The 26209-nt window shown below is 37.3% G+C and overlaps 1 protein-coding gene across 9 annotated transcripts in view; it reads left to right on the top strand.

Moving 5' to 3' along the window:
- The window catches only part of LOC139962807 (KH domain-containing RNA-binding protein qki.L-like), a 91600-nt gene that overhangs the window by 34151 nt on the left and 31240 nt on the right, over positions 1-26209 (top strand). For 7 of the 9 annotated variants that reach the window (XR_011791366.1, XR_011791365.1, XR_011791364.1 and 4 more), the window contains exons 4-6: positions 4239-4388; positions 18294-18414; positions 22589-22660. Coding sequence is in view for 4 of the 9 variants with exons in the window: in XM_071963152.1 (XP_071819253.1) it covers positions 4239-4388; positions 18294-18414; positions 22589-22660 (343 nt within the window). In the remaining 5 variants the exon portion in view is untranslated. The remainder of the gene's footprint in view (positions 1-4238; positions 4389-18293; positions 18415-22588; positions 22661-26209) is intronic. The other 2 variants (XR_011791367.1, XM_071963154.1) reach the window with 1 other exon arrangement.

Below are 26209 nucleotides of genomic sequence, written 5' to 3'. Positions count from 1 at the left end.
TTGGACTTAACAATGCTCGGCTCAAACATATGAGAAAACATATTTAAGCCTGTAACTTCACATACCAGATTACATTGTGCTCTCCACGTATTATTAACTGTGAAGAAAATGATCCTCCCTGGACGACAGTAGAAAAGCCTATATGTTAGTAGAGATAATTTTTTCTCCGGAGGTAATTTTTTTAACAAGATGCCAAAATTCTCCGTCGGCGGAAATTTTGGGAGACATTCTGTATCCCTGAAGAATATTGAAAGCATAACATCATTCTGTTCAGTTCAGTATACAGTAAATCGGGCGTTTTACTCTTCGGTTCCCGTCGTTGACATGGTTTTGGATGTGCTGTCATCGTTTGCCTCTCCCTATCCCTATCTCGGGTCGTAATCTGTCATGCAGGGAAGGCCATGTATAATTCATCAGCCGAAGTTGCCCTTGGGAGTGGCTTAAGGTGAGACGAAACCATTTAGCCGGGCAGCTTCTTCTCTTTTTAATCCTAATTTGAGAGAATGCATTTAAAAGGAAGCTTATATTTGGCTGAATGGCTTCGTCTGGTGGACGAACCACCTGACTGAGAAAATTAGGTTTGGAGTTGATTAGGATACCGCTGTGTATCATACATGCATGTCCAATTCGCTTTTGTCTCATCGATTGGAAAAAAAAAAATTGTCCTCCCCAAAAGTGCGACGGGTTACGTTCGGCACATATCAAACGAGGCAACGGACTAACATGTATATATTGAACATTCATATATATATGAGGAAAATATATGGAAGGAGACTGATTAAAAAATTCCCAAGACATGATTCCATCTGACAGTTGGGAGCAGATGAGAAGAAGGGAAGTTGCACAAACATCATAGCTGTCTAATGTAGTCAACAATAAGAAAAGGGGGCGGGGGGGGGTTGGGCTTCTTGTCTTGTGTTTGTACTGTCGAGGCCTGGTTGTCCAAACAGAAAATTTGGTTGTTAAAGTAAAAACTTTAGCAAAAAAGCAATAACCTGTATGTCACAGTAGGATGTACATTGTAGGAGAGACCATGTGTAGGTTTGGTGAATAGAACACTAGTTAGCTTGGGGTCTTGGAGGGCAGGGGGGGGGGGAGGAGAGGTGATAGCAATTGATTATTTTTACCCATCTGGGCGTATTCAGTTATAATGCCAATTTGAAGTTAACTTGTCGTCAGCCGAACCATCTTCACAACTGATTTTGGTTGCAGTCCGAACAACGATTCGGTAATCTCGAACTACTGGACTATACCATTACAAATTTTCCCTAGGTGTTGATTCAGGTGTATGTGATTATTATGATTATTGGGCTTGACAAACTAATAACAAAAATGTCATTATCTTTCATAGTATATCTTATAATATTGAAGTATCTACAGTAATAAACATACTGTAGTCTTTACACACATAGAAGACCTGTTAGTACTCTATAGCCTAGTCTTGTACATCAGTTTCTGAACACTCACCGTTTATTTCATGAGCAGGGATTTTCCAACTTTCCCAAGATCTCTGTGCCAAATGATTGATTCACTGCAACCTGGTCACTTCAGTTCTTTATTAATTATAACACATTAATGTGCGTGAATTATATAATAGTAAATTTATAGGCATTAACGATGTTTACAAATTTAGGCATCTAATAATATGCACTGTTTATGGGAGTTGTAACTTACAGGTCATTAGTGTTGACCCCTAAATATGCTAGAAAGTCGTACAATGGTCTCAGTTGCTCGGCTTTCAACAATCATTTAAACAGCTGTAAGTAAAGCATATTGCCTCAGTGGCACATCTAAACCCGAACACATCTCCGATGTCTGAGAAATAAGATGGAGACTCGAAAACCTGGAAACCAAACATTTTGAAAATATTTTGGTAAATTTTTGGATGCTACACTTGGGTACAACACTGATGATGATGACCTTAAATAATTGAATAAAGCAATTCCCTGTAAACCAGCTCTATCGGTGATCAGAAAGACGATATTAGAATTAGCGTTATACAAACAGTTTCCCTCCCGAAAGTAGGGAAACTACTTGTACTTGTAATCCCCTGCCTCGTTGTGTCAGGTAGAGTTGCTCATCAGACTTAGTTCAGACAGTAGTGCCCAAACGGAATTCATGCTTTCGTTTTAAGGTAACCCCTCGAAAGGATCACAAACAGAATTACTGTTGACAGTTCAGAATTTAAGTTACGAGTGGTACGGATTACAATGTAATCCCTGTTAAGTATACGTTGCCGTTTGAAGATTAAGTTAATATGATCGGGGATCAGAGAGAGATCGACTTACCAGGAAATAGGAAACCGCTATACCAGAGTTGTTTATGATGTAGCATCTTTGATACCCAGAAGGAAGTCCTTCCTCCTCTCTTTAACATTTTGACCAAGTGAAGCATTGAATACCTGCCGGGTTTCTTGTCATATGGTGTCAAGAAACTGTTAACAAATGGAGACAAACTCTGTTTGTTGGGGATTTCAGGGAACTTGTTTACTGTATCGACTGGTACGGTTAAATCCTTTCTGGAAATCAGAAATTTGACTTTTTGGAAAAGATTTAGGTAAATACCTGAATATTCATAAAGGAGGTGTAGAAGGATTTGATTGATCAAAGACAGGATAGTGGACCTGAATATTCATAAAGGAAAAGAAGAAGGGTTAGATTGATCAAAGACAGGACCCATCCTGAATATTCATAAAGGAGTAGTAGAAGGATTTGATTGATCAAATACAGGATACTTCCTGAATATTCATAAAGGAAAAGAAGAAGGGTTTGATTGATCAAAGACAGGACCCATCCTGAATATTCATAAAGGAGAAGTAGAAGGATTTTATTGATCAAAGACAGGATAGTCAGTTGACTGATGACGTGTTAGCTGGTTTTGTAGCGATGAATTTGAAATAACATTAGAAATTGGAACAGTTTGATAGAATATTTATATAACAAACAATGACTGTTGCACTGAAGGATACATTTCAGTTTCAGTCACAGTTTTATAACTTTTGAAAAAGAAAGTAGGGATTGCTTCAACATTTGCAAATGCAGTTATAAATGGACAATATTTATTATTGTATATGTCCTAAGAGAGACAGAGACATCTCATATGATGTTATGGGGAGATAAACCAATTGATGGAGTCGATTGCTTTATAACAGGGTTGTCCAACCTACGGCCCGCGGGCCACAGTCCGGCCTGTCGCAGGGTTGCGTCCGGCCCGCCAGAGATGCTGTACGGTGCAAAATTTTAGTGAGCAGATTTATTGATAACAATTTGAAGCTATATAATCAATCATTCGAACCTTCTGGGTCCAAAAAACTGCATACAGGTCATTTTGTGTGACACTCTCAGCGGAGGGGGGGGGGGGGGTGGGCGGCTGGACTTTATTCATCTTTTTTATCAGGAAGGAAAATAAATCAGTGCGCTCTGCGCGCAGTGCTCACATTTCGTTGCCTTGGGCTTCGGGCAAAAAATCGACAAATCGAGCGTAGGGTTCATGCGGCCCCCTCCTTCATCATAATCATTCCATGTGGCCCTCCTCTGCAAAAGGTTGGACAACCCTGCTTTATAACATAAACTGGAAATTTTTCTGTATCTTTAGGTCATACAATCACATCCTCATAGCATTTTGTATCCAGGCAGAGATATGATACATTACAAATTTTATAATTATATTGTAAATTGCATCTGGCAACAGTATTATGGCAAGTCTGCAAAAAAGTGTTCTGGTCATTCATCATAATATATAACTCACTTGTTCAAAGAAAAATATTAGTACAAGAAATTTGCATTTTTTTTATGCAATTTTAGCATTCTAGAACATTGACAGCTAAGCAAACTTTCCATAGGAACGTATCACATTTGAAGTATGAACTGACAAAAAGATAACATTAGGCTGCCTTAGGAATTTCCCTTTAAGGCGATATCTGTTGTCTGGGGAAATTTGAAAGGCAATAATTTATCATTCAGAAGAAACTCCATTTTTGATTTAAGAGAGGAATAGAATCTAATTATTATTCCACAAAATACTCAATTTTTTTTTGGAGGTGGGGGGGGGGGGTGGTTATATTAGTCACAGTTAAAAGGGAGACCATGCAAGTATATAGCTGCCCTTATATAGCTGCCCTAGTAATACTTGTTTATGGATTTCTGAATATACCTTTACAACCACCAATTTGCAGGACAGAAAGTGAAAATAAAATAAAAATTAAAATATACCCTTTTCTTTTTTTTCTTTCTAAATAGGAAGAACAAAACAGATTAAAAGCCAACTCAAGTTGGGAACATCTCAAGGAAGAGCTTCATGTCCTGATATCAGTGGAAGATACAGAAGAAAGGGCCAACCTCAAACTAGCCAGAGCAGCTGAAGAAATCAAGAAATTATTGGTCCCCACGGTAAGACCTCTTCCATTCAGTAATCTCCCCCCTTTGCTCTACGGGGAATAATATATCTGCAGAAAGCTATGCAAAACAAAACTAGGAAAATTGCTAAACAAATGCAAAGATCTACGGCAAAAATTTCGAACAACAGAACCCCAAGAGTATGTTTTTATAGGAGACAAAATTTATCCAGTCTTCAACAGCTGCTACAGAAAGTTTGAACGCTAAATTATTTATACCCTGCACTGTCAAAGCCGTCATATAGCCAAAGGACATGACTTAAGTTCATGTTGCTGCTGTATGTGCATTTGTCCCTTGTGTTTCTCAGGTGTTGTTTAACTGTGTGTTGTTGTTGTTGTTGGTAGTTTGAGAAGTGCTGCTCTCTACAACAAGTTACTCTTCTTCATGTGCTGCTTATTATCCGTCCTGGTGGTGTATGTGCATGCACAGGGTCGTTGAACTTATCTAATCATTTTTGAATTCCTTGCCAGAGGCAGAAGGAATCTATGCGACGATGGTGATGGTATGTTTGCCTGTGTGTGTGTGTTTGTATGTATGTGACACTTGCCTGTAAATGGGGTAACTCATGGTGGATTAACTTTATACTTGGTATGTGGAGTCGTCGTATCGAGTACAAGAATCCCTATTCTTTCATCTGATGTTCAGTTGTCGTTTGGTTTCAACAGAGGTCAAAGTCAGAAAACTTTTGAAACTTGATAACTCAAAAAGTTAATCTTTGTTGAACTTCATGTACAAAAAAAATTCTTTACTGTAAAATCTTTACCAGTGAATTACATGGTTTATGCCCACAATGAAGTGCTAAAAATAAGAGCTGAAAATCTCACTTAATTCTTGGACAAATTTAACTCACTTTCTCCACATAATTCAGAGACTTTTTGGAATGTTTAGCTACTGTACTTGTGATGGAGTGAATTTGCCCTGAGCATGTGGAATAGTATCATTATGTGATGGGTATTGGATCTAATCTACCTGGCATAGTTAGTTTATGGTGGATATGTGCTGAATTAAGGATTCAAGTATCATGAAATTATATGACAAGTTGATGTTTGGATGACAAGAAGATAGGTTTTAATGATGCTACCGTGTGACTAGTATGACAGCTAAAATGATACTGTAGTGATTACATTAGAATACATGAATACCTCTTAAGTGTGTAAAGTGGATGCTTGGTCGATCAGCTATGTACTGGCCAGTCAAGTATGAATCTCTAGACTTGTTCAAGCGGTTTGCATGATTGCCGAGGTCAAACATCTTTGATTTATGTAAATATGGAAACGTCACGGATGATGAGATTTCTCCTTGCTAGATCAAAACTTAAATCATTGTTTTGTTTGAATCATCAAGAGGGGGGGGGGGGGGGGAGTGGGTGGTAAGGTTGTTCTGTTGATGTAAATATAGCCGATGGTGTTAAGTGAATAATTATCCTATAAGGCAGCTCTGAAGAGCTCTCTTAACAGCCACGTACAGAACACCGTAGTATCAAAGAAAATGTCAAAAGTTGGATCATGTTGAGAATGCGGTGCAAGGGTTATTGACCCGATACTTACCGGTTGCACCTGGTTTATATTGTTGAAAATGTCACCAATTCACTCTAGGTAGGATAGAGAGAGAATTCTGAGGTTGTGATGAGACAGGTAAGCTTGTCATTGGTGATCATCCAAACCTGGTTTTAGCACCCCCCGGGTCCCCCCCCCTCCCCACTAGTAAAGATGTGTTCTGTGATATTACATCATGTTTGCTATTCGCAAGCTGGTTCTAGTTTAGTTTTAGACAGCGTCAACAAGGGATTAAATAAGCAGTTACCATCACCACTAGTCACTGAACTTATTATCGCATAAATACTAAAGCAAAAGTTTGTTTTAAAATGGTTCATATGTGAGACATTCACGACTCTAATTATGACATAGATGAAGATCTTGCGTGGACATCACCAATTTGTATACTCGTTGTTCCCTTGTCACATAGATTTTAGTATAGATAGATAGATAGATATATAGATAGAGATTTATTTCGTCCATAAGATATGGAAATTTGTCGCCCTGTAGCAAAACACAAAAAAAAATCAAAGTTTTAAAGTTACATACAGAATACAGTTAAATATTAGTGAAAACAAAACACAGAGAAGTTGAATGAAAAGGTAAAAATATCAACAGCAACAATATCCATACATGTGAGAAAAATATACACTAAATATAACAAAAACAAACAAACAAGACTATAAAACAAAAGAAACCTATCTAACAACCCTCAGGTTGAAAAGAGAAACAGAATTGGGTAAAAACGAAAACCTGAATCTGTTATGCTTAGACCGTGGCATGCGAAGTCTGCTGCCTGAACGGCAGAATACGTAGTAATGGCATATATATAAATGGATGACTTGTAGGTCAAAACTTAAAATGTCAGCACTTTAATCCTGTGGAACGTAAAACACATTTCAAATGTTTATATTGTGTGGAAGACCAATTTTCCTTCTTGGTCTTTTGCCTGTTTTGTTTTTTATGCCCCAAAGTTTGATGTTTGCATTGATTCTCTGGGGCCTCTGTATACAATGATAGATTGGACTAACCCCCCCCCCTCCCCCACTAGTAACTTTGATGTGTTCTGTGATATTACATCATAATTTGCTATTTGCAAGCCGGTTCTTGTTTAATTTTTCGTTCATTATCTGACATTTAACATTGATGAGACTGATACGATGGGGAGCATGAATTGCTGATCATTTGGTAGAAGATTTATGATCAAAATAGAAAAGGTTAATAAAAATTGTCAAAAAGATCTTTGGGATTTGATCTATTACTTTAATAACTGGTTTTAAGCAATATAAGTAAGAGGCATCATTGGTGTTAACAGTTCAGTAATTATATCTTGTTTTGTTTTATTGGGGGGGGGGGGGGGAGAGTAGACACCAGCGAATATGCTGTATAATGGTATGATTGCATGTACATGTATGCTCAAAACCGTTTCCATGGAGAAAGCAGCCATTTTGATCACGTCTCTATGGTTTTCTCACCAAGGTAGAATTTTAAACCGTAGGATGCAGCATCTCAAAAATGTCGGCATCTGCTCAGAGATACTTGCATACATAATAAGCAAATAAATTAATCACAGGTCTGTCACAATAACTAAAGAGATAGTAACAAACACGCAGAATTGTGAAAGTGGGAAATATCGCTGTTAAGTTTGCTAGTCAGTACACACTCTACAGACACTGTGGGACTACTACCACCTAGTTGAAATAGTCAGAACTAAATGATAGTTGTCTTTTATTACATAATAATCAAAAACATTTTGTTATCACTTTTAGTGTATCAGATATTAACCTTTCAAAATAAGAACCTCCTCAGTAAAGTGACTTGTCACACAACATGTGGATCAGAAACTCGCAAGCCAAAGCATAAAATTGGAAAATGTTCAACAGATTTGTTAAACAGACAAGACAATGTTAAACAAGACAATGTTAAACAGACAAGTCAACCAGTTGGGACAAATTTTTCTATATGTAATACTGTACTGTCGTTTCCCGCTTCAGAGCACTGGTAGTGTCAGTATGTGTAGTATGAATATCATGTTTCTATCAGATATAGGTAAGGAACTGTGTTTGTACCGTCAAAACGAGTGACTTTGCAGCATAATATGGGAGGATGACAGTTAAGAGAGGAATAAGGGAATTGCCCCATCTGGTTAAACAAGTACTGTCCAGGATAACTAATGCTTTGGTTCATACATATCGTGGGTGTACTTTGGTTCAGAGGATAAAAGAGTTCTTAAGTAAAATGTCTTGGCAGACTAATACAAAGTGACAGAACAATGGATTAACACCAACAAATAAATGCTTGGACTGTGAGGAGGTGACAAATGCCTTTAATATTGATCATTCTATGTATTTTTTATGTATTTTATGAAAGCCCAATAGATGTGGAACTTTAGGGTCTACATTTCTCTATTTTGTTGAGTAAATTGATGACAAATGCAAGCTATCGTTATTCCGAAGGTCTATTAACGAGAACAGTATAAATGCGATGCAGAGGTCAAAACTGTAGCTTATAATATAGCACATAAATGATCAAATGTGTGCTAAGATGTTACCAGTTGTTTTACGTGGTGTGTTTGTGAGGGGGAGACAAGTACAGTAATTATCATAAAACCAGTAACTTTTGGGGTGTATTTACTCAAAATGAAATTGAATTTTGCTTTTTCCGTCTCTCGTCTGGTTGTCACCGATCACCAGTTGTCCCGTGCACCTAAACTATATGACTGGAAATGTTTTGCAGACTTCATCAAACAGAGGAAGCCCCCCAGAATTTTTCCCTCCTTTCCTAGTGAAGGGAAATGAGCTAGTAGTTAATAATCAATGATAAATTTAATAAGTTTAAAAAACGTTCGATTTTTGCTCCCATCGGTTGATACGAAAATAAATTTTTGATTTTGTCCAGCTTAATGAAAGAGTCTTGCATTGTCATGGGATTTTGGTTTAGGAAATTATCAAGGTGAACTGCTTTCAGGGGAAGTTCTTACAAGAAAGGGAATTAGAAAAAAAAAAATACCTCCTGGAATAACCTCTTTCTTTGCCCTCGAATGAAAATTACCCCGGCCACCTTTTAGGACTCCTTGGAAAATTACAGAAGAGCGCAGAGGATGATGGCGTTAGGTGAGCTGGCCAGGTATGCATCTAGGAATGTATCAGCTATCAATCACAAGACCGTGTAGATGGATGTAACTTGGAGACTCTAGACATCTCTAAAAGTGATTGTAAATTTACATATCGGGTCATCACAGTCGACAGACGCTGCTGCTCGCTGGCTCACCGTCAGTTTCTTTTTGACCCTCGAGAAGTAGACCCACTCAAGGAATGTTTGTCTTTGAAATACTAGATGCAATAACAAACCCTCCTCACAAGTAAACGGCTTTTGTTTCAGTTCAACGACCAGGGACGGACACTTTTGCACACACCGAAAAACAAGAAGAAGGGAAGAAAAAATAAGAAAGCTAACAAAAGATATAAATAAAAGGAGCAAGGGGACTACCTTGCTCTTACGTTACCTAGAGGCGTTTTGCAGGGTTCTTACTGCTGCTTTTTTTAACTTTTGTTGTTTTTACGTAGTCTCATCGCGAGCTTATTGATAGATCACAAGTCCTGCAAATACATACCACCGTTGATCTCTGTCTTTGATATTCTCTGCGGGCATAATTAGATACATCTTCACAGGAGGTGGTTTGCTAGGAGCGTTATTTTGTCAGAATTAAAAATCATATGGTCAGAATTATCATCTTGTAGAGGAGAAGAGTAGGGGGAACCACGTGGGGTACCAAAGCTTCTTCCATTAGGAGTCACTCTTTCTCCTCCGTTTGGTCAGCAAACTCTTCCAAGCCCATTATGACCAGTGTATTTTACGAAAAGGAGAGGAGGATTCCATTTTCAGACCACATGTAGAACACCCAGAGATTTCATAGCAAACTTGAAAGTTAATTCTGGAGAGTAGTAGAAATAAAAAAAAATTACAGTTGTATTTAGCGTAAAAAATAATATCAAATTTACAGTGCTATTTAGAGTAAAAAAATATAGTATTTTATGCAAGAATTTGTCACCCGGGACACTTAATGGTTAGTTAATATTTAGTCATTTGCACGCTCACAAGGAAATCTAGGTTTTGTTACCTTCACGTCTCTATCTGAAACGTTTTCTTTACGCTAGTCGTGCTGGTGAACTGGATATTTGATGGGAAGTTTTGTATGGAGCTGAAACAAGTAACAACAGATTGACATCTGGAAGATTTATCAAATCAGCTCAAAAAGCTGTTTAAGTGTCAATTAGACTCACTGTTACGACATGACTACTTGTTTTTGGATTAATTTATAAAGAAGAGCAATCGCTGAATTTTTTTTATTATCTAATTGCCAAAAAGCTATGTTACCTGAATCTCAAGTTTTCTCTAGTTTGAGGTTGGCTGAATTTGCATGTTAGGATCTCCCGTTAGTTTCTCTCTAATGGAATATGAAATTACCCCCGTTCGAGTGACTCCTCCCACTAAAAATTCTGGCCCTCTCTTGCTCCTGTCCCCTAGCCTCCACTCCCATCCACACAACCCCCCTCCCATCCACACAACCCCTTCCGATCCTACTCACACTTCTCGACATACCTGTAGCAGTTACTTTCTTACCAAAAACCTTTTTGGAGCAGTTTTTCAATTAAGTGAGTCATAACCTGATGACAGAAATGTTCAAAACACATTACAAAACATTGTCATTGTTTGCTGTGGAATTGGAACAACTGAGATCATTTTAGAGCATAAATGATGCGGGTGGGTGTACACCGGAAAGTTAAAAGTCAGCAGTTTTATTATCTCCAAATTTTAGCATATGAAAATTGCTAGAAAGTTTACAAAAGCACTTCCCAAGAGGCTCTGATTCTGGAAAAGAAATTGCCAGGCATTCTAGATCATCAATAATAATAAACAAGACTGGCAGTAACATGCCTGTTGAAAGTTGAGCATGGGTGACCATAATTGAACTGTCTAGTTTGTTTGTGGTCAATAGTGATGGCATTGTCATTCAGCCAGATTGTGAAGCTGTTGGAAGCTTGCCTGTTTTATGGCCTAGCTGCAGTTCAAATGAAACCTTCATACATGTATGCTTTAATGCCAATTTGTACATGGTGGTGGGAGGGGGGTAGGGGATCAGGTAGGGGATGAGTTGATGGATGGTAAGGGCAGACTACAGTAAAACTATTGGGAATTGGATCCATAAGAAATGCATTATCTGAGTTATGCTGGCTCGTACTGGTTGCAAAACTTGCCATACTGTACCCCTCCCGTCCCTCCAGTAGTTTAAAATACTATGAATAATTTGTGTGTATTAAATATTCAAGAAAAAATAAATTCAAGATAGAGTACAAGATAGATAGGTTTGCAGTGGATATCTTGATTGACAATGAAATGCTGATGGAAAGATCTTCAAAGTGGATAGACAGATGTTGATTTCTGGTCATGGGCGGGGGGGGGGGGGGGGAAGGGTGTGTGTGTGGAGATAGAGCTGGTCCAATCTACTTGAGCTTATTTCAGTATATATACGATACAGTAGTCCTGCGATATTTATCAAAATCTTGCCAGGTTATAAATTTAAGTATAACACATTCTGCCATGTTGACCCTGATTTCTCTGAAAACCTCATGTTTTTGGTGAGGCTCTCAATGCCACATGTCTCTCCCCAAAATTTATTTGTTCCTCGGATAATTATGCATACTTCTGCCTTCATTAATTAAATCAGAAACATATCCTCTGTTCACGCCGCAGGCCTAAATTTTGTTTTTGCGTGCGCTGGGTTTTGTAGGAAATGAAGTGGTGTCTGGATGTTTCACAGTTCGTCTCACGCCTAGCCCTCCAGCTCTGCCCGTAATCAATGCCTCTCATCTTCACGCTCTTCACATCCAGAGAGGCAGTCCTCCAGAGCAGTTTCTTCAATTTTGAAGCGTTCACGAAGGCTCCCGTCCTTGAATTCTATTTTTATTTACCCATATCGCTTCAAGAGTTGCCCGAGGAGCTTTGAGAAGTTGGGAAAACAATGTTTTTTTTCACGCCGTGCTCTTGAGAGAGCGAGTCGGCATGTTTTTTGTTTTCTGGTCTCTTGCAGGGTTGCAGAGTCTTGTTTTGAATCCGTGTACTGTACACACTGAACGGGGTTTTATGTTACTGTGACTGCCTCAAGCACACAAGAGTATAGGGTTTGGGTACAGTGAAATTCCACTATCCATGTCTGTCTGGCCTCAATTTTGTCCATGGTTGTGTGTATTTTACCAGAAGTCGTCCCTTATTTCTTTGATAGGAACAAAGTTACGTTTGAAGCAAATTGTAAAATGCAACATAAACATTGTAAGTGATATTAAGGAATGGTTGTGCTAAAAGTGAAAGTTCAGATTTAGTTGCAAGAAAAATAAAGTAATCCTACTGTACAACTTTGAAAGGTCAATTATTGTTCTTATTCTTTCTACAGGACAAAAGATTTTTATAGTCTTGTTGTAAATTGAGGATTGTGATATTATAGGCTACAGATATTCTAGGAAAGGGAAAAAACCTGTATTTAATGCTATATGTCATTGGATGTTTGGAAATAGGGACCAAATCCCAAAGAAGGTTGTTTTCACTTGATGTGTTTTCAGTTGTTGCTCTCTTCCTTCGCCCTTTTTGCTTCAAGGAATTTACAGGCTTTCTATTAACCTTACTCTGAAGATTCTTCAATCTGTTATAAATATAGCAATGTTTCAATTTGGCTAAAGTGTCAATTATTTGTGATTTTATGCTGTTCCTGTTTTTACTTCAAAGGGAAATAATTCGAAAGAAATACAGTGTGTCGGTACAGATGGGTGGGTGGTGGATGGTGAGTGCAGGAGGTGGGATGGGGTTGGGGCGGGTGGGGGATACCCCAAGATGCAACCGTGATAATTATTATTCCCTTACTCCAACACACGTTCAATGTCCAAGTGAAAAAAGATTATCGTCTACAGACCTAGTTAATTTTTAGGACCTTTTAAATAGTTTATAAGATTAATAATTTTCAGTGTCTTCGTTCTAATGCATGTCAGGATAATCATCCCTAGATGGGACCCCTTAAGTCGTCCCACCTCTCTTATTGGTTCCCTTAAACCCTGCCTCTCCCATATTGTGGTGATCTCTGGTATCATCATCTATTCAGTATAGACTATCCTTAGGCCCTCGGCAAGAATTGTTCAATATTACAGGATCTGGAGGTTCCCCACCAGCTATCACACTAAATGTTTTATTAGTATCTTGCCGAAAAGCGAGAAAGAGAGAGGAATGGCTGGAAAACCCAAATAATAAACCACCTGCATGTCATCTTCAATTGCTTTTATTCAAATTGGCATAGCCAGGAAATTAAATGTCCATTAGCACACTGTTTTCACGGAATCGGGATTTTCCCCGACAGGATTTTACCAAATTACTCTTGCTACATTTTTCTCCATTAGATGAAAGAATCGTAAATTAAAATTTAGATGACAGCCAGAAGTCCTTATGGAAAAACTCTACCACAGACAAAAAAATATATATATGATTGGCAAGGAATTCAAATTTCTGTCCAGAGATGGTTAACACTATGTATGTCCAAATGATCTCCTTTTTAGACATAAATGTACTGTATAGTTGGACATTTGACCAAAGCTTAGTCTTTTTACTTTAACTGCCTGGGTGTCTCTATATTGCTCGAGAAATTCATATGCTACAGTTAGAAATTTGATGACAGGTTTAAATGCCCACCTATATCCTTTACCCACTCCCAAGAAAAATAAACCTCAATAAGTCCATAATTGAATTTTTTTGGTTTTTTTTCTTATTGGTCAACATATATTTTTCAGTAAGTGGAACTATAATGATGCTATTAAAAGTAATTTTATTACACATTATGTTCAAGAGAAAATTCAGGTTGCTACAGTGTAGGACCCAGATTGTCTGTTGTTTCTTAGTTCTTGACCCATATTACACCCACACACACACATAAATTTTGCATCCGAGCGTCTTGTTTGTGAACTACTTTTTTTTTGCCCTGTTACATATCACGTTATTTGCTGGGTTTCTTTTGCATGCATTTTTCATTGTCCTTAGATATGTCTAAGTGTTCGGTCTGTCTCCTCTTCAGATAGAATAAATCAACCGTATCATGCTGTGGAGGCCTTGGAAAGATTTGCTACAGAAAAGAAAAAATCTCAGAAATTTTGTGGAGGTGTAAATACCGTTACTCCATAGACAGTACTGTGTTACCTAATAATAACAAGAGTTTATCCAATCGACTTTTAGCTATGTTGGGTCTGGGCAATGTTAAAACCCACAGTTAGACAATTTCACCAGTCTTGCTAGAAATGTTGTTTACTTGCATTTCATGCTATTTATAGCATAAATTCAGGCTCACTATTGTTACAATATAGAATGGAAAGTTCTAGTAGGAAAATCACAGCAGTGTAATAAAGTATATGGATGCTTATGACTTAGGTTAAATGGTACGCTGTGTATGTGCAAGTATGTGGTGACAACCTTCATCTGGGAAGTCACAGACTGTCTCGTTACACTATATTGTTGTTGTACATCTCATTGCAAACCCAGCTATCGTCATTGGCCTATACTGTAGATGTGACAGAACCATCTGTAATGGATTACTATATATACTGTGCTAGTTCCTTCTTTCAGAACAGTATTTCCCTCTTACGTCAAGTAACCACTTGGAAGGGTCAGCTTGGAAGGGTCGGCTGTGAGGGGTGGGCTTGGAGAGGTCCGCTTGGAGGGGTCGGCTTGGAGGGGTCGGCTTGGAGGGGCCAGCTGTGAGGGGTTGACACTTGATCTGCTTGGGTACATGGGTATTGGTTTTGTAAACAAAGAGTGCTGTTAACAGGCACCTTGAAAATATGAAAAGAAAAACAAAAGTGAAAGATGTCATCTCCTATGAATTGACACATTGGAAACATGGCAGCCCCTCCCCAAAACCAAAAAAGATCTTTTTTACAAAAAAAGCGTTGGTGTGAAGTTCTGAATGATAGCAAACAATGCCCTAGTAACACTGTTGCTATGTTCCCCACAGAAGTCAGCACAGCATCTAGATTCTTATCAGCTGGGCCACTACCGTAGTAAATAATGAGTGTTATTTGTGTACCAAACATAGTGTTATCTCTGTAAATCTATTGTACTACATCTAGGGCAATTGCCAAAAACAAAAAGGTAAAGATCTCCATAGAGATCTCAGAAGCCAAAATTGACTATGGAGATGGGCGAATGTAGCCGTTTAGTTTAAAAGTTATACATATGCACAAACACATGCATGTATATGCAGAGGGTTGAAACTTGTAAACAAGATCAATAGTACACATGTATTAATTGTAGAGAGATTTGAACATAGATACTCTCTGTTGAAGGCAGACAATTGTCCTGTCAAGAAGATTATAAGCCACCCTCTTGTCCGTTGGCTCAGATTTGTCCTATTGTATTGTAACCAAGGCCTATCCTTGGGTCTTAGTATTGATCGGTGCCTACCCCTCCAATAGAAATCAATGCCAGTAGACTTTTGGGGGATTAACAAGAAGGCTAGATCTCTTAAAGAGTTAAAGAAATTTCTAATGTAAATGCATTTAGCTTGTGGTTCTTCTGTGAAAGGAAAAGCCTGTGGTGTCTCCTTGCTGTGAAAGGGGGTACTTCTCTATAAGCCAAAGCTGCCCAAAGGCTGTGACTTGAATCCAGGGTCATATTAAAAGGGGTCGTATTGTTAGATCTAACCATTTCGCAGTAGACTGTAGAAATGGTGAACCAACTGATAATCCAGTGACTGGGCCTTATACTCTACCAGAGCCACGTGGGTCATAGATTTATGTGCAAGTCAGAAGGGAATTTAGAACTTACAGTGCTCAGGATTATAGTGTGTTGTATGAAACATTGTTATATATATATGTGGTATAATTGCTAAAGCAATTGTTGGGACAGACATGACACCCAGTACACACTGTAGTCCCTGGTGTAGAGGATACATACACTATGTGTGTTAAAGAAAAAAGCCCTTTAAGATAAGCCATGAAATTAATACACTTCCGCAAAATGCATAGTTGAGGAATACAAGGCTATATAGACAGTCTACATACATGACACATGGTTGATGACCGAGCACTGTGATAATATACAACTGTGTAGAAAAGTCTAGCTGGTGATAAGATATACCGGAGTGTCTGGCAAGGATAATATATAGTAATCTACACACTATGTCTGGCAAGGATAATAATTAAGTAATCTGCACACTATGTGCAACATGTGAGAAAAGCTAGGAATGCACAGCAAGCAGATTGTGTTTCGTCAACAATTGTTACAAAATTTACCCAAGTATCACTCAAACAAATATTTCAATTGATCATCAAATTTAAGGTATTTCTTGCAAGATTTTTGCTACCAATTTAAAGGTGAACAGCAAGTCAGTGATTATTGAATGTGTTCCTTTATTTAATTTTGACACTTTTGTCATTTTCGTACCATAAAAAGTAACATGCATGTTCTTCAAAAGTAACTTTAGAAGACTCTAATTTTTTTTTTTTTTTACCTTTGACTTTTGCTTCGTTATTTGTAATAAACTTCACAAGCCAATCTCATGAACTACAGTTCGATAGGAATTTAGTTTCTTAATGAGCATTAAGTTACTAAAATCAAAATTGAGTCAAGAAACTGCCTTCGCAATACATGTTACACAGCAGAAAATTTCACCACTTTCAAGAAATGTCAGTTTCCCTTCAACTCAAAGTTTTAATGTCTTCATTTGTCGTAAATGTTGAAATCTCTCACGAATGTTTCAAATGTAAAAGTCTCTTTCTGAATTGTCTGAAATAGTTTTAAAAAGTTCCTTGCTTATAATCTGTCTCATTTTGTTGTAATTTTTGTGAATATTGCATGAATTTTGTGAACCAAGCACAGTTAGTACATAACTGAATGTTAGTTGTTGAATAAATCGTTGACTAGGTGATCAATACGTGGATTAAGTTAATTTATTTTCTTTCCTTCATCTTACAAGCATTAACATAATATTAAAGCTGAACAATTTCAATCAGGATAAAAAAATGAAAACAAGAAAAATGGAAAGCAATTCCTGCTATTTTCTTTTGTTTTATAAATGTGGAATAATCAAACACATGTTTTTGTCCTTCCCGGAGACACCTTTTGCTCGCTCGTATGAGGTCGAGCCATCCCTCCCTCCCGCCTGATTAGGATACGAATAATTCAGAGTGCCCGTTCTAATTATAACAATAATATTTGTCGAGGAGGGCTCTGGTTGAATAATCATCATCACGTTAAAGTCTCGTTGCTTGCCATTTCACCTTGAGTGGCCAGCCTTTCAATTCATCATGATTTCCAGTTGATTTTGGTACATCCCATCAAAAACCAACCATGTGCAAATACTTTTTCCACATTTGTTGGTTTTGTGTCAGCCGCCTGGTGACCATAATTTGTACTTTACAATCTCACCCTTGGGGTTGCTGTACTCATCTGCAAATTAACTTTCTCAAAAAACAGAGGGTGACAAAAAAGGCAAAACAAGAGACAGATAATTAAAGAGAGACTTACAGCATGGAGAAGAAGACAAAATAAAGAATGAAAAAAGATAATTTTGATGTACTTATTTAGTCCTTTATTTTTGCCACATGTCCACTGGCAGTAGTGAATAGTGATATGTATGTGGGTACTACCCTAACTCATGGTTTCAAGGTCTGTAGCATTGTGGTTTTCTTTCAGTAGCAGATGCCTTCTGTTCTTAAGAGGCACTCAAACGAAGTTTCCCTACTAGCACACTTACGGTTTGAGCTCTCTTTATCACATTCAAACATACATTGCAATACTGGGAGGCTGCCCCCAGACCTAGCAATAACAACCTCCTTGGAGGAGAACTAAGCTAAGAAAAAAAGAAAAAAATCAGGTGGCTGGGCTGTTCCCCGGAAGAGAAATTTACTTTGTTTAGGAACCCCCGTTTAGAGGGCTTTTGAGTCAAACTGGTGGGAGAAAAATCTATAACCCATGAAGTGAAAGGTGGGAGCGGGAGCGATATTTACTTCTTTAATTCCTCACCATTCTCTGCAGAACATTGGCACTCTTGCTGTAAGGGTTGCATGTTTAGTGAAGAGATTTACAGCCCTATTTTGTCCTGTGTTGCCGAGACATGACAGCATTATGTTCAATCTCATATTGAATGTACGTGATATGTAGCAAGAGATCACTTTTGGCCTGTCCACTTTCTTGGTCTGCATTGGAAGTATGGTCATCAATGGTTTCTCTGTGTCGTTTTCCCAACTGCATACTTTTATTTAGTTAGCAACCGTCACATTTTACACTACGGGTGTTTTATTCCGCACTTTTCATGTTTGCTTTACATTTACAGGCTGATGGTGAAGATGAACTGAAGAAGAAGCAACTGATGGAGTTAGCAATACTCAACGGAACTTACAGGGATAATTCTAACGCAACCAAAGCACAAACAGCTTACACGGCTTCACCATTAGGTGGGTATCCATGCAGATATGTGTTGTTGCAATTTTACTCTACCTCCTCTCCCAGCCACCCCTGGCATCCCATCCTACTCCACCTCACTCCATCACCACCCCCAGACAAGATATATTTTAAAATTGAAATCAGTTCTTAGGGGAAAATCTGTCAATATTTTGGATTCCAAATTTGTGTGTCATGGCAATCCTGCTTTAAGGGAGTTTGTAACTTTGGAGCAATTGATATTTTAGCGAATTTCTAAATTTCCTCTCAGTACATATTCAGTTTTGACTTGATGATAAATTTTGTAAGAGAAATTGAGATCATTTTAGACAGCACACATAACTTTTAACATATATAAATTATATAAAATTATAGAATGTGTAAAAGTAAGTTGGCCTGACGTTTCGATCCTAGCAGGAAATTATATAATATTATACAAAATGTTGCTTTAAGCAACATGTTTTGGATTCAAATGTTATAGTTTGTCAAAAGTATTCTTAACCCACACACACCTCTTGGAATAGTATTTGAACATGTATGAAAGAAATTGGAATCGACCACGCATGCAGGAGACATTATAACAATTGGACTTGAAATGCGTAAAGCAATATGAATATCACTGTTTCTGACTGATAGTGTTACATACTCAGAGAAAGATTCTTTCGCCTGGGTTTCGAGAAATGGCACAGAAAAAAAATTATAAAAAAAAATACTCGACGAAAATCCTAGGAGGATTGAGGTAAGCTAATCTTGGCTGTTGAACGAGTGTATGATACGCGATGTACTCTTAAAAATTGCATTCGGTATCGATCTCATCACGCTACTTAGTGTTGCTGGTGATAGTCGCTTGGCTTTGATAAGCTTTTGGCTTTGATAAGCCTACACATTTTGAGGATCTCCTCCCAGGTGTTATGAAGAAGCTGTGTGAGAGGCAGAGAGAGAGAGATGGAGAGAGCTAAAGGAAGATTCTAGTCCTAGGCTTATTAAATAGTGCACGGGTCTGTAAACCTCCAATTTCCGAGCTTTCGCGACACAGGCTTACGAGGAGCTTTGTCCGAAAACTTCCAGTGACACAGACAGGCGGAAAGACAGCCAATGTGTTTATTTTAAAGCAGTAGGAGTTAACCTCAGTTTTGAATAAGTTTTTGAAATGATGAGCAACCATAATCCCATAGCAAAGTGAGCGTGACTAGATATATTTCAAATCTTTCCAAAGAACGTAGGAATATTGAGAACATATTCTCATCTCTTAATCGGCTCTTTAGGTGTCGTGTATGAGGAAAGAGTGTGGACTATGACCTTGGTTTATTTCTCTATTTTTAATAATTGATCACTGTTAACAGTACTCACTTATTGGCATTCTCTGTGTGGTAGGGAAGGCTAGGCTACAGGATTGTCAAAAGGTTTATCAATTTTACAGTGTTTAAGGTTAGGGGCTACAGGATTGTCAAAGGTTTATCAATTTACAGTGTTTAAGGTTAGGCTACAGGATTGTCAAAAGGTTTATCAATTTTGCAGTGTTTACTTTGAGTAATAGTTCGGTTTAGGGTCTGTTAAAATGAGAGGAAGTTAGTAGCTAAACAGAAACGTTTGTCTTTAGGTAGGGATGTGGGATGTGGTCCATAAACCAGTGGATGTGGTCAATTAATTAGAACATCTGTTTCATGCGATGGAAATCAAAATCCTGAAAGCAGTGTGGAATAGCATCTGGTATAAACACCATCTGGTATAAACACCATGTCCTCCCTATGGTGGACAATTTGTGATGATGGGAGCATTTCACAAATTAGTTTGTTTGCCTAGAAACTGTAAGCTTTGATTTTGTTCCTTCACAATGTGGACAAGATTTGAGTTGCAAATTTGTGGGACTGTTTTGATAATAAATTTGGATTTATCACCCCCTTCACTCATCTCTTCCTCCTTGCCTTCCCCTCACCCTCTCGTCCAAGAACAATGTTCCAAACATATGAACTCTTTAATAGAAAAACCTAACTTTGATCAAAGATGCCACCCTGAAATGTCTTGGTTGATATGATTGATATGATTGGTTGATATGATAAGTTGATATGTTCTTCCAATAATAACCAACTGATTGTGCCAGTTTGGGTGAAGAGAAATTCTTGATTGCATTCATATGGATCTAGTTTACTTGATTGAAAATTGTTCTGGATATAGTTTCTTTGATTGCATTCATTTTGAAACTGAATTTATTTGGTTGCATTCACATGGAAGTAGTTTCATTGATTGCTTCCATGTGGAACCAGCGTCCTTGATTGTCTTCATGTGGAACTAGTTTGATCGCATTCAAATGCAGCTAGTTTGCTCTATCGCATGAAGAAGCAGTAGTTTGCTTGATTGCATCAACATTGAACTTGTTTGATTGCATTCCCCATGGAACTAGTTTGTTTTATTGCATTTATCTTGAACTAGTTTGTTTGATTGCATTCCCATGGAACTAGTTTGATTGCTAGAATTCACAACTACTGAAATCCTCTCTAATTTACTTCCAACCCTGTTATTTCGATTGATACCATCTAGATACATGTATCAAATGATTGAAATCTACAATCTACTGAAGTTTGATCTCATTGCACCTAGAATAATTTGTGAATTGCATAACACTCTTCCACCTAGTTTCCCTTCTTTTCAACCCTCTCCTTCTCCTTTTATTTTTATTTTTATATTTTTTAAGGTTTAACATTTTTTTTATTTTGTTATATTTTGAATGTGGTTTTCTCAGTACTTATATTTACGTACAGGGCGTCCTGTGTTGAAAGGGATTTTAAGTAGAAATTCATTTTTCCGCATTCACTGAGCTATTTTAATATTCATACTATAAGTATCGGCAATAATGTTCAACTGACTTTTTTACTGAATTACCCAATTGAACAACTCATTAATGTTGTGGCAATTGCATAGTGGGTTGTTTTACATATGAGTAAACCCAGTGTATAGTCACATATAAATAGCTTGCCATTGTACATGATGTGATAAACACTGAAACAACACGGATGTTACTAAAGAAGAAACGCACATGTAAACACCTTACATATCAACTTCTTTCCCAGCCCGTACAATCTCGCCAAACATCCAAGTTGTTGATGGGAGAGTCTAGAAAGACGAGATCTCTTTCGTCAGCGCTATAATCTGAATAAATGTAGATTTTTGTAATTGTGTCTAGGCTCCATATTAAATTTGAATTACACCTGAGGTAGAAATATTACCGGCAGAAGCAGGAAAGAAATAGACAAAAATTGTAATAATTTAGTAATAATCTACTTCATTCCCCTTGGGATTTTGTAAACATATCTCATTCTTTTGACAACTTAACAGTCTCCGTCAAATTTCATCGTCTGTCTCAGATTGCAAAGCAATTTGCAAAGGAAAAGGTTTCTTTCTACATAGAACGACTCTTGTATCATCCAATGATATGTCTAACTGTTATCAGAGCTCACAAATCTACATAAATTTACTAAATTATGACTAAAAATTGCAGAATTAAAGCTTTGCTTTTTACAAGAAAAGAGAACTGAAGACATGATTGGAACCAATGTTTCTGAAGAATTTCACAAGTTTCCATTTTGACCTTTTTTTTTTCCTGTGGATTTTTCTCCCTTTTTGATCATATATAGTTACTGATATAAGAGTAGTGTGTAACAAGTGGAGTTATCACTGTCCAAATTTAGGTGACCCCATCGAGGGATGTCCGAACTCACGACAGTGACCATTGCCCGTTCTAATTCCTCATGGCGCCCCTAAAACTATTACACTATTTTGTATTATAGAGGACCTTTTCTCATTCTGTTCAGTTTATTCTTTCCCTCCCTCCCCCTCCTTCCCTTCCTATTGAGTGTTCCTGATATGAAGTTCTTTCTTAGTTATAATTAATATAAATATTAGTCGAATATTGTACCATTGCCATGTATGTATCATATTTGAATTACAAATTTGGTGAGATCGTCAATTGATCTAAATTTGGACATTTATAATCAAAGTGTGTGCACAGACTTAGAAAGACTCCATCATGTCCAAAGTTAATTAATCACATTCTTTATTTTTCTTTTTTTCTTTTTAAGTAAATCAAAACCAATCTCTCTACTGAATCAGAATTTTGAATTTTTTTTATTTTAATTGCTAATATTAACAAGAACTAACATCTCCTTGATCCCTTAAATTTCCACTCCACAGCCAACACACAAGGTGTAAGACAGATAGCGGCCCCCAGCCAGCCCCCATGCAGTACTACCCCTTCACCATTGGGTAAGAGATAAAAAATAAAAAAAAATGACAGAACAGAAAAAAAAAAGAGACAACAAGTTTATATACCACGCAAAGTTGCTCTTTCTATTCAGTCATGTAGAGTTGGAATCGCCCTCTATCTGTACTTTTCTGTGCTGGTGTCGGGCTGTGCATTGTGGTGGATGTAGCAAGCTTCCTGCATTTTTTCGCCAATTATTGTAGTTTTTTTTTTTTTTTTTTGCAACAGTTATCGGTTTTACTTCATCTTCATTGTCACATTCTGTTTTTATTCCAAGTTTTTGGGGCCATTTTTCCCCCCTCCGCAACCATTTCCTGTTCATTTTTTTTTTTAAACTTCCCTTTTCTTTTTCATTTTCTGGAAAACGTGGTATGCATCTATCCTTCATCAGAATTCTTTGCCAACATCACTTTTCCCTCTATCTGTCCTTTTCCCTGTTTATCAATCAAACAGTTTTCATTCATTTTGTATCCATCTTTGTTATTTACCATTATAGAGTCACATTTGCACTTTCGAAAGACACCTCTTTTTTTTTTTCCATCTCATGCTGAAATTCTCTTGAATGGAAAGTTTTTGATTGAAAAGCATAATTTTTGTTGGTGACAAGCAATAAAGAATGCTCACTATGTAGTTAGTGGTGGGCCACTTGCAGTGTGTGTTTGGGGTGACTCGGGAAATAAACTGCAGGGAAGGGGGGGGGGCGAGATGGAGCCCAGGTGGATGGGGACTACAAAACAGTTGGCAACAGTAGTACTACTTTAAGCACAATAAGGTTATTAAAGATGTTTGCAGAATGACAACATTTTGCTTCTTCCCCCCCTCCCCCCACCCTGTGCCAGGGTATAATGTATCAGGTATATCATATCAAACTATTTGCATTATAGTCACCTAGTTGCTACACGATTGCAAAGTTGTAATCAAGCCATTTTTCATTCCGGTACCAAAAGTATTATTTTTCATCATCGTGCAATTAAAACATAAAGTACATAAAATATCATAAAATATCAAATATATAAAAATATAAAAAAATATATAAAATCAAAATATCAAAATTGCTATGCGAATCGGACGCAGTTCATTACTCGGAGCAGTCTTGAGATTTCAGGTGATAATCTTTGTCTGATTTATTAATAACTTGAATGTATATAGATATGTACAGATAAAATATGGATATAGATTATTCATATGGATATATATATGGCATTTATGTTTATGTATATATGTATAATTAATAGGGGTAGATATCTATCTAGCATGTTATGAATTCTAAAAATGAAAAACAAAAACTTTTGGGAGAATCAAACATCATCATGGTCCCCCTGCCCATCTTACTGGCTACGTGGACTCCATCTGCACAGCTATGGTTGCCAATAAGCTAGTGGAGCACTTTGCCTGTTATTTTGCTGTTTTGATAACCAAAGAGATTGTATAAACATATAGTCAATCATAGATATATGTGAGACATACTAAGTAGGTCTACATGACACACATAGTAAATAATATTCATGTAGTACTGTAGGATATATACAGTGTTGGCCTCCCACCCCTCATATATAATGTGAATATATACCTTTCTTATAAATACAGACAGAATTTTGTTTGCCAGGTTGCTATGGAGAATTTTCAGAGGATAAGATTAGGGAAGGTGTGATGGTTTATTTTTTCAAATATATAGGGCTAGGGGGGCGGGGGGGGGGGGGGAAATGAAGAGCAGTGTTATTATGACCAACATAATTTCCTATATGATTTTTTTACATGTGGTTTTCTTGTTGTGGTTCTTGTTGTGGTTGCATGGATTTTCGGTGCCTTAATTAGAACTTTAGCCTTTCAGGTGTTGGGTATCTCTTTACCTTTAATCTAAAAATTACTCCTTTGCCATAAAAATTATTGTATCCTGCTTGCATCATATAGTAAATGGTTTTTTATTTGTTCATCATTCTGATATCTAGATTTGAACGTTTTTGTGAGCTGTTACAAGACTTTCTCTATGTTTTTGATAATTTCTTTCACGTTTTTGTGTGTCCCCCTTCATTGTTGACGTTAATATATATATGTCTCCATCAATCTCGCAGCTATTGTTGCTAGGTGTTTTCCGTTCGAGATTTTGTTTGTACTGCTGTCGAACCTTAAAAGGGTCTGACAAGTTTAAAAAGGAGCAAGTACAAATATTACATCCTTTACCTATCACTTCAAATGTCACTTAGAAGTGAATTAAAAAATAGTTTACAAAACGGTAAGAGGGTGGTGGTTAGTACACCTTACCTTAAGGTGATGTTACTGGTAAGTGGTGTCACACGATTGTAGTAACAAAGGGGGGCAGGGGAAATGGATATTTTCTTTCATGCAGTGGTTTGAATTTTGTTTTTGGTAATTAGGACTCTCCTTGACTTGTTACTTTCTAATTAATTGATACATTTGGCTGGGTAAGTATCCACACTGTGAGTGACGTTTGAAATGATGATGGTTACTGTGTGTATCATGAAAAACACTTGTAACATGTTCTGCATACTGAGTTTGCATAGTCTTCATGAACAACAACGTTGGGCTCCTTAACATGTTGTGGAAAATATTTATAGCAAGTACAGAACAATTTGATAGAGTGCAGGAACAATATCTGAAGGCCTCCGTGTCATACACAGGCCTGTGTCCACATGTAGAGCCAACATGGATACTACAACGTTTCCTGGATTGAAGTGTTTTATGTAATACATGCAATTGTTGTTTTTTTTTTTTTAACTGTTTTTTGTTCATTTTAGTTGCAAGACAGTGCAACATGTGTGTACCTCCAATTCCTTTTCCTTTCACCCCCCCCTCTTGGTGTGACGTCTTCAGTATTGCAGGAAACAGAGACACTTTTAAGTTGACCTCACTCCACAATACAATATTATTGTAGCCTAATTTTTAATATATCTGTTCTATGGGATAGACTCTATCGGCATCTGTAATAGAAAGGTAGTAGGATGTTTAATTGCTGAGAAATGAGACCTCAAAAGTCAAGAAAATGCCACGGTGGCGACAAATTGCAGAATTTCAAAGTGTGATAAATCGGGCCAATTGTGAAGCAATGTAACTGAAATTTTCAGAATATACATATTTCATGATGTTCCAGTCATACAAATAAAGTTGGGAATTTTTGGAGAGGGTGCAGCAACAGCCATCCGTGATTTGACACGGAATGACCTAGAAAACTAAAATTGTCACAAATGTTGATCACATATAATACAGGAAGTGGATGTTTCCTTTCCTGTATTTGTTAATTCTTTTTACAGTTGTCCATGATTTTCCTATATAAACCAGCAACCATAACAACAGTGTTAATGCGCAATTCTTTTAAAGGCAAATAAATTATCAATTAATACATACAGTGAGCTGATCTTTACTCTTGGTACTTTTGGTATGGTACTGTTTGATACAACTTTACACACAAAGTATGGCTTGAAAACCTCCCCATGATCTGTACATCAGTACTCCATCGTTGAAGTTGTGTGTGTAGTTTTCACTCATCAGCCCATGTAAAACACATCTTCAGGGCCCTCGGAATTGTTTGTTCC

The sequence above is a fragment of the Apostichopus japonicus genome, chromosome 21 (genome assembly GCF_037975245.1).
Source record: "Apostichopus japonicus isolate 1M-3 chromosome 21, ASM3797524v1, whole genome shotgun sequence".
NCBI classification, from domain to species: Eukaryota; Metazoa; Echinodermata; class Holothuroidea; order Aspidochirotida; family Stichopodidae; genus Apostichopus; species Apostichopus japonicus.
This window is presented reverse-complemented; position numbering and strand designations above follow the sequence as displayed.